Source organism: Lactuca serriola, chromosome 4 (genome assembly GCF_051521515.1).
Source record: "Lactuca serriola cultivar US96UC23 chromosome 4, Lser_US96UC23_V15, whole genome shotgun sequence".
NCBI lineage: Eukaryota > Viridiplantae > Streptophyta > Magnoliopsida > Asterales > Asteraceae > Lactuca > Lactuca serriola.
The window spans coordinates 9,199,466-9,208,874 of record NC_136411.1 but is presented as its reverse complement, the minus strand read 5'-3'; the positions used below and the strand labels follow the sequence as shown (position 1 = coordinate 9,208,874).

At 41.1% G+C, this 9,409-nt stretch overlaps 1 protein-coding gene across 1 annotated transcript; it reads right to left on the bottom strand.

Moving 5' to 3' along the window:
* Positions 1–1,278: 1,278 nt before the first annotated feature.
* LOC145101002 (uncharacterized protein At4g28440-like) lies at positions 1,279–2,810 on the bottom strand. Its single transcript, XM_079038169.1, has 3 exons — positions 2,678–2,810; positions 1,797–2,029; positions 1,279–1,710 (listed from the first exon to the last, which is right to left on the bottom strand). The coding sequence occupies exons 2-3, from the start codon at positions 2,014–2,016 to the stop codon at positions 1,523–1,525; spliced, it is 408 nt and encodes a 135-aa protein (XP_078894295.1). The 5' UTR covers positions 2,017–2,029; positions 2,678–2,810; the 3' UTR covers positions 1,279–1,522.
* Positions 2,811–9,409: the final 6,599 nt, after the last annotated feature.

Sequence of the window (9,409 nt, the reverse complement as noted above, 5' to 3'; positions counted from 1 at the left end):
AAAACGATACATAATAAGATAAAATTTTATAGGTTGGATTACTAAACTTTAGTTTATTGTACTTGCATCCCTTTTTTAATTTCATCCTTTTTTTCTAAATTTATAAAAATTCTAAAAGAAACCATTTTCCCCTTTTGTTTGATCACTCCTTCGATTGATTGTATAGTATCGGACAGATCAAACATCCAATCCAATTAACTATATCCAAATTGATTCCGGTTTTCAAAATATCGATCCAAATAGTTCAAATTAAATTCAAATCTGATCTTATCTAATTAATTATAATTCGGTTGGATTAGTTTTTAGAATTCGGTTTTCAAAAACCATAATATTTTAAAACAACATATAGATTATCTAATTTTTACAAGAAGCAAAAACAAATTATTTAGTTGTGATTTAAAATTTATAAACAACTATTAAAAAGATATATTATAATTTAATATTTTAGATAAAAAACTTTTGAAAGAAAGTGCATACTAATGTTTTTTATTAGGTAAAACCTTTTTAATTTATTTGAAAAAATAAATTATAAAATTAATAAATAATTACAGATATATTAAAAATAAATAAATAATAAATTGTTATTCGTTTTTTAGACTATTCGGTTCTTATATATAAACCAAAACCAATTTGAAATCCAAAATAATAATTCGGTCTTGTTGAAAACCAATTCAAATGTCCGAACCAAATAGTCCAATCCAAATTGTCCAATTGAACAATTTGGTTTTATCTAAATAGTGAACAACCCTACATTTTATCCTACATTTTATGGTAGAACTTGAAAATTAGAATAATATATCTAGAATGCCTATGTATATGCTTCTGATTTTATTTTCGATTTTATCCCTGTTTGTGTATGTGTGTTTTTAATTTTTTCTATATGTATTCTTACATTCATATTACTGAAAAAAAAAAAAAAAAAAAAAGTGGAGAGATGATGAACATTCAAGGTCAATGTGTGTTGTGTGTTTGCTTTGAATTGCAGGTATGGATCATTTTTGTGTGTGTTCTTTTTTTTTTTAAGATTAGTTCTATTAAAAGTTACATTCGGAAAAATAGATTATACTTTCATTTCCTTCAATGATGAAATAAATAAATAAATAAAAACCAACCTAAAAATAACCACTTTTCTTCATTCCAAATAAAGGAGCCATTCCATTGATGAATTCTCATACCAAACACAACATTTCACGTATTCTTTTGAAAGAATTAAAATTTATCAAGGAAATGTATTTGAGAGTAAGATATTAAATACAAAATCAAAGCAACCTTAGTCCATCATGTTAAATATGCTGAAAATTATAACTCAAAAAACAAAGGGTATACATAGTCATAAACAACTCACAAGTTCTTATACTATTCTCAAAAGTGAAAAAGACTATCTCTCATCTCATCTCATGATAACTGATAATAAAAACATTAACCTGACTCTAATCCAAAACCAGAAAGGATAAGAGAAACTTACAGTTTGCCATTTGATACAAGAACACATAGGCATGTTCTCATCTCATCTCTCATTCATTCATTCTTCAACAGTGATAAGTTCAAACTCAATAAGTGAAAGATTGCTGTCTTCCTTGACACTAAAAGCAGCTGCATCAGTAATTTCAACACGACCCCATTTGTCCACTGCAAGTCTCATTGACCCTTTGTACATATCAATCTTTGCATTCCTTAAAATCACACTGCTTCCCTCCTTCATCGCATCCACTGCCAATTGTGGATAAGAATCAAATTTCATACCAAACATGTTAAGTGATATGATTCTCAAGATCAAAAAAAGATTAGAATTTTACCTTGATCATTTCTAGCAGTGAAGACAATAATTCCAGTTTCATCACCAACTAAACATTCAGCAAGACGCATGTTGTTGCGTCCTTGAGTCCCATTTCGACCTCCTCTTGTCATGATCATCTTTGAACTAACCACTTTTACAGTCAGGTTTAGACCAAAAGCACCAGGGCGAAGTTGGTCAATCTTAGTGAAAGCTGGTTGTTGCTTCGTTTGTTCAGCCATTTTCTCACAAACCCTACAACCAACAAACAGATCATCAATTCAATTTCAACCTAACTATTGATTGTGGAAACAAGTACTATTACTAATTGACATCATCAATTCAAAGATATATGATTACATGCAATCTTTTCTAAATTTTTTAACAACCAAATCTTCTTCTTCTGTATTATGTATACAATATTATGACTGTTGTTCGTACTAAAGTGTGATAGCTGATACAGGATATTGATGAAACGTCAGGTACAGCTTTACAAAAACAGATTTTTTGTTGACTTTTTCATGATCTGATTTACGAGATATAATGGAATAAGAACATTTGCAGCTTTAGGCATAACAATCGATTCAAAAGACCGTACACAAATACATGCATGAACTTCAAAACAAATTTAATTTGCTGTTTCAAACGAATTCAACTACCAGCTTCAACCTCGTCGCTTTTTTAACTTGTGTAAGTCGATCACACAAGATCGGGACCCAAAACCAACAGAATGTCAACGGCGATCGACAATTCCATAGGAATTTGACGGAAAAAAACAGTAAACTTAGCAATCATAAGTCGACTCTAATTGTACAAATTGCAAAATTGGTAAATCATTGCAAGTCGATGAAATCTGATGCCTGTGATTGTACTATGAATCGATGGAAGAAAAGATCGACTGACCTGAGTTGCGAGTATGGATTTTCGTAGAACTTTAACGAGAAAGGGGGTGAAGATCTGTTGGGGATTGAGATTAATGATCGTGCGAGTGCCAATCGCGTTTTATAATTAGGGTAAACGAACTGGGATCCCCAAATTTCACTTACCAAAAATAAATGCAATAATCTTTTGATATTTTGTTTAAAACAAATATAATAAGCTTTCAATTTTATATTAAGTTTCTATTTTTTTCAATTCCTCTTATACAATTTATTGTATCTATGATATTCCTCATGTGGGTAGTATCTATGGAGAATTAGCATGGTCGTAGAAATCGCTAATTAGTCCCTAATGGGTGGACTAGTGATTAGAGATTAATCGGCTAGAAAGGAATTTATCAGGAGATTAATCGGGAACCATTAACTATTAAGAAAATTATTCAAAAATTTGTAAATCTAATTTTAATCCTACAAAAAAATGATTAATCGGCGATTAGGTCCGACTTTAACTTGCGTTGACCAAACCCGATTAGGTCTGATTAAGTCCGATTAAGTCCAATTAGGCCCAATTAGGTTTGATTAATTCCGACTTTGATCTGTATTGACCAAACCCGATTATATTGACCGATTAGTAATAAATCCCATCGGTCGAGGTCCGATTAGCGATTAATCGGCCAATTAGGCCGATTTCTGCAACACTGAGAATTAGTGAATTAATTGTTTGGGACATATGTTTGAGAATTGGTTGTTCATACCAATGTCTTCTTAATATATGTTGGTTTTCACTTTAATAAATTTGTGTTGGTTTGGTAAAGATGTAGTCAAAATAAAATAGGGTTATTTATTTGTTAGGAATAGAAAGTAGGTACATATCTAGCAAAATGTGATCAGAACATAAGATTATTTGAACTTAACTCGAATCGATACATAATATAATACGTTTCTGGTTTATCAAATCAAACTTTATCTTTATCGAAGGCAAATTTACAGTGGACGTAATATAGTTACCACATAAGAAAATTTATAAAACTTGCAATTACCACATCAAAGAAATTATAAAACTTACTATGCTAATGTATGTAGGATAAAACACTCAGTTGTCTTCAAAAATATTTAGAAAATTGAAGGAAGATAACATAATAATAAGTGTCTTTAATGCTCTTCATTTATAGAAAGTTGAGACCCTTCAATTCGCCTATCTTCACAAATACGAGATGAAAATACGTATTTTCCCAAAAGGATACCTACATTGATTGAAATTCAAAACCATGAGAATGATATGATGATGAAAAATGGAACTCATGACAATTTAAATCACATATCCACATCTAATTTAACACCACATGACATGATTTATCTTAAACTTCAATCAAATTTCTTATCTTTCACTATCTTCTTTTTGATGTATGTTTTTTTTTTAAGTTTGTAGGTGTAACATCTAATTTTCAGGTATTCTCTTTTAACCCTTGGGTTGTGTTTTGTTTGCAAGAATAGTCCCTAATGTCATTATCGTAAAAATTCGGACGCAGCTTAGTACGCGGAGCATACTGTAACAACGCAAATTTTCAAACAAATTTTTCATTTCAAAAATAAAGTATTTTCATTCAGACAAGGCATAATTATTCCAATTGTCATGTCAAAATACAAATCATAGAATTCCCAAGATCTCAAAACATCAATCAGTGTGTACAGATCACGCCGACGCCTTCCCACGGTCCTCGCTAGTACCTGAAACACATACATAACAACTGTAAGCATAAATGTTTAGTGAGTTCCCCAATATACAACTTACGCACATACGCCTTTCCAGGCCCTGACCTTCCGGTCCATGTGTCTCAGGGGACTTTCGTCCCTGCTGGGTAAACCTTCCGGTCCTACCCACGCCGACCTTCCGGTCCATAACACAACGCCTTCCGGCCCATAACCTAATCGCCTTCCGGCCCATAACATAATGCCTTCCGGCCCATAATATAATCGCCTTCCGGCCCATAACATACATAGCACATATAACAAATACCTTACCACATATAGCACATATATCATATATCATATCTGACCTTCCGGTCACATAGTCAAACCCTTCCGGGTACAGTATAGTGAGAAGACTCACCTCGTGAATATCGAAAGCTAGCAAATCCCGAAATCACTCGTGCTCGATCCGCCGAGCTACAATCTCCCTATAACATCATATATCTCTTATTAACACTTATCTTCTAAGTTTGACTATCCCTAAGAAGTCAGACATAGGTCAACTCTGGTCAACGGTCAACGGTCAACTTGACCGGACTCGGCGAGTGCTATGGCGACTCGGCGAGTCTAGACGTCCTCACCAATTTTCTAATATTCCCTTTCTACTCGTCGACTATCCCTCTTGACTCGACGAGTTCCTCCTGAAAGAATCGCGGGGCCACCCCGACTCAACTCGCCGAGTCTGAAGAACAACTCGGCGAGTCCCAGTTAATCTTCAATCTACTCGCCGAGTCTGTTCATCGGACTCGGCGAGTCCATGCCATGCAACCGCTCAAACTGCTTTCTAAGGTCAGAACTGCTCCGACCATTCATAGGTCTGGCCTTTCTAGATTGATCCATCACGTAAGGTCCTCATTTCGGTGCTCATAATACACCCCATGACTCATAATTTACATTTTGACCTAAGGCATAAGGATTCCAATCCAAAACCTCCATTAATTCCCGAAATGCTCAGGCATGGGACATTCTGGACCTCCAAAGGTCCCAATACAGGGTTCCAATCGTTTGGGGGACTAAGGAAACATTCAATCTAGCCACAAAAGGGTTCCATAAACCCTAAATCCATATACACAATCAACATAGCAGAATGTAACTCGAATTATTACCTGAATAATGTGCTCTCTGTGTCCCCAATCCTCAGAACGCGACTTCTCTTGTTGTTCCCTTAACCAAGCCTTCTCTTCTTTGCAAGACAATGTTTCCAAAATCAACAATGGTCTTCTACTTTGCTCCAGATGCTCACAATCGAATTAGGGTTTCTCTCTGCAGGCTAGGGTGAACAATGACGGCCATAAGATCCCTCATATACGTCCCAAACCTGAACGGTTAGGGTTTTCGCTAAACAACGCAGACTCGCCGAGTCCACATCCGGACTCGTCGAGTCCAGTCGCGGACCCGCGACCAGATCTGCGATCCTACTCGGCGAGTCTAGGCTCCAACTCGCCGAGTCCCCTCTTAAAACACCCAAAAACATAATTATAACAATACCTGAAATTCCAGGCTGTTACAACTCTCCCCCACTAGGACTAGACTTCGCCCTCAAAGTCACTCTGAAAATAGCTCCGGATGCTGCTCCCGCATCTCACGCTCCGGCTCCCAAGTCATTTCCGATCCCTTCCGGTGTTGCCACTGAACCAACACCAGAGGTACCTCCTTGTTCCTCAGAACCTTGATCTTCCGATCCCTGATGGCCACTGGTCTCTCAGCATAATTCAGGCTCGCATCCACCTGAATATCCTCTAATGGAACCACTGCCGACTCATCGGCTATACACTTCCTCAGTTGCGACACATGAAAAGTATCGTGGATCTGCCCCAACTCTGCTGGCAGCTCCAAACGATAGGCTACCCGGCCTATCCTTGCAATCACACGAAATGGACCAATATACCGGAGTCCCAACTTGCCCCTTTTCCTGAATCGAATCACTCATTTCCAAGGAGAGACCTTCAGGAGAACGAAGTCGCCGACTTGAAACTCAAGCTCGGATCGGCGTCTGCCTGCATAACTCTTCTGTCGGCTCTGGGCGGTCAATAACCTCTGTCTAACCTGCTGAATCTGCTCTGTCGTCTGAAGCACGATCTCTGTACTGCCCATCACTCTCTGTCCCACCTCTCCCCAGCAAATGGGGGTCCGACACCTCCTACCATACAACAGCTCAAAAGGTGGCATACCAATGCTCGAATGATGGCTGTTGTTGTAGGAAAACTCCGCCAAGGGTAAATACGCATCCCAGCTACCCCCGAAATCTAACACACACGCTCGAAGCATGTCCTCCAGCGTCTGAATCGTTCGCTCGCTCTGACCGTCTATCTGGGGATGGTATGCGGTACTAAAATGCAATTTAGTACCCAGCTCCTCATGGAATTTATTCCAGAACCTGGAAGTGAAGCGCACATCACGGTCTGAAACAATCGAGATCGGCACCCCATGCCGAGATACCACTTCTCTCACATATATCTCCGCCAACTTCTCCGCTGAAAAACTCTCACTGATGGCAAGGAAGTGTGCACTCTTCGTCAACCTATCCACAATCACGCAAATTGCATCGACTCCTCTGGCAGTCCTCGGCAATTTGGTGATGAAATCCATAGTAATCTGTTCCCACTTCCACTCGGGAACCTCCAATGGCTGTAACTTGCCATGCGGTCTCTGGTGCTCGGCCTTAACCCTACGGCAGGTCAAGCACCTCTCAACGAACCATGCGACGTCCCTCTTCATACAGGGCCACCAATACTCTTTCCTCAAATCCAAATACATCTTCGTAGCCCCGGGATGGATCGAGAATTTCGATCGATGAGCCTCTTCCATCAAAGTAATACGCGTACCGCCCACGAACGGTACCCAAATCCGACCCTGAAACGTCAGAAGCCCTCGTCCATCCTTAACGAACTCTGAAATCAACCCAACGACCCGCTCTCTCTTCTGCATCTCTGGTCGCACAGCCTCAGCCTGTGCCCCACGAATAGCATCCAATACTGGAGTCATCACAGTCAATCTCAAACATACACCTCGCAGTGGAGTGCTCTCCGCCCTGCGGCTCAATGCATCGGCTACCACATTAGCCTTGCCTGGGTGGTAAAGGATCTCGCAATCATAATCCTTGACCACATCCAACCACCTCCTCTGACGCATATTTAGGTTGGGCTGATCCATCAAATACTTCAAGCTCTTATGGTCCGTGTATATCGTACATCGAACCCCATACAAGTAGTGACGCCAAATCTTGAGAGCGAACACTACTGCCCCCAACTCCAAATCATGCGTGGGATATCTCGCTTCACGAGGCTTCAGCTGCCTCGACGCATAAGCTATCACATGACCCCTCTGCATCAGCACTGCACCCAGTCCCGAAATCGATGCATCGCAATATACTACAAAATCCTCCATCCCTTCCGGGAGGGCTAATACCGGGGCTTCGCACAACCTCTGGCGAAGTGTCTCAAAGGAGGTCTGCTGCTCGGGTCCCCATGAGAATGCAACACCCTTCCGGGTCAATCTGGTGAGCGGCACTGCGATCTTGGAGAAATCCTTAATAAATCTCCGATAATACCCTGCCAACCCAAGGAAGCTCCTGATCTCAGAGGGTGACTTCGGCACCTCCCAACTCATCACCCCTCAACCTTGGCCGGATCGACCAATATCCCTTCCTGATTAACAACATGTCCTAGAAATTGGACCTCCCGCAACCAGAAGTCACACTTGGAGAACTTTGCATAAAGCTTCTCCGACCTCAATACCTCAAGGACCTCCCTCAAATGCTCCTCATGATGCTCTCTAGATCTCGAATACACTAGAATGTCGTCGATAAATACAATCACTGACCGATCCAACATCGGCCTGCATACCCTGTTCATGAGATCCATGAACACAGCCGGGGCATTGGTGAGCCCGAAAGGCATCACCACAAACTCATAATGCCCATATCGCGTACTAAACGCTGTCTTCTGGACGTCCTCATCCCACACTCTCACCTGATGGTACCCTGACCTCAGATCGATCTTGGAAAACCAAGATGCTCCCTGCAACTGATCGAATAAATCATCGATCCTCGGTAACAGGTAACGGTTCTTGACCGTCAACTTGTTCAACTCCCGGTAATCAATGCACATCCGGTGTGAACCATCCTTCTTCTTGACGAACAGAATAGGCGCTCCCCACGGCGAGCTGCTCGGCCGAATGAACCCCTTCCCCAGTAACTCCTGAAGCTGCGAGGACAACTCTTGCATCTCTGGAGGTGCAAGACGATAAGGCACCTTAGCAATAGGCGCGGCGCCTGGAATCAGATCGATACCAAACTCTACTTGCCTCACAGGAGGTACTCCCGGTAGTTCCTCGGGGAAAACATCTGAAAACTCACGCACCACTGGGACCTCCTCAACTGATCTCGGTCTCTCGGAACCCTCCCGCGTATCCATTACATACGCCACAAAACCCTTACAGCCCTGCTGTAGACACTGCCTCGCCCTAGCGGCCGCACAAAAAGCTGACCCCGAACGGGTACCCTCGCCGTACACCGAAAGAACTCCCCCACTAGGGTCTCGTATAGTCACCAGCTGACGCTCACAGTCGATGACAGCGCCGAATCGGCTCAACCAGTCCATGCCCACAATGACACAGACATCACCCATCGCAATAGGAATCAGGTCAATCGGAAATTCAACCCCGAAAATCTCTAGCACGCATCCCCGGAGAACCTCCGTGGCGCAAATCACTCTCTCGTCAGCTATAGAAACTCTCAAAGGCCGACTCAACGACTCACGACTAACGCTGATATGCTGACTAAAAGCTAAAGATACAAAGGACCTACTCGCACCCGAGTCAAATAACACTAGAGCAGGCACAGAGTTCACAAGGAAAGTACCTACGCATATAATAACATAAGCATAACATCTCGACATTAAAATAAATACATGAATTACAGCATACCTGCCACGACATCGGGCGCAGCGCGGACCTCCTCCGCAGTCAGCTGAAAGGCTCTCCCACGAGCCCTCGGGGCCTCGGCCTT

Coding starts and splice junctions, on each gene's coding strand:
- LOC145101002 (XM_079038169.1), bottom strand. CDS start 2,016: ATGGCTGAACAAACGAAGCAACAACCAGCTTTCACTAAGATTGACCAA. Junction 1,711..1,796: donor CACTGCTAGAAATGATCAAG/GTAAAATTCTAA, acceptor CACAATTGGCAG/TGGATGCGATGAAGGAGGGA.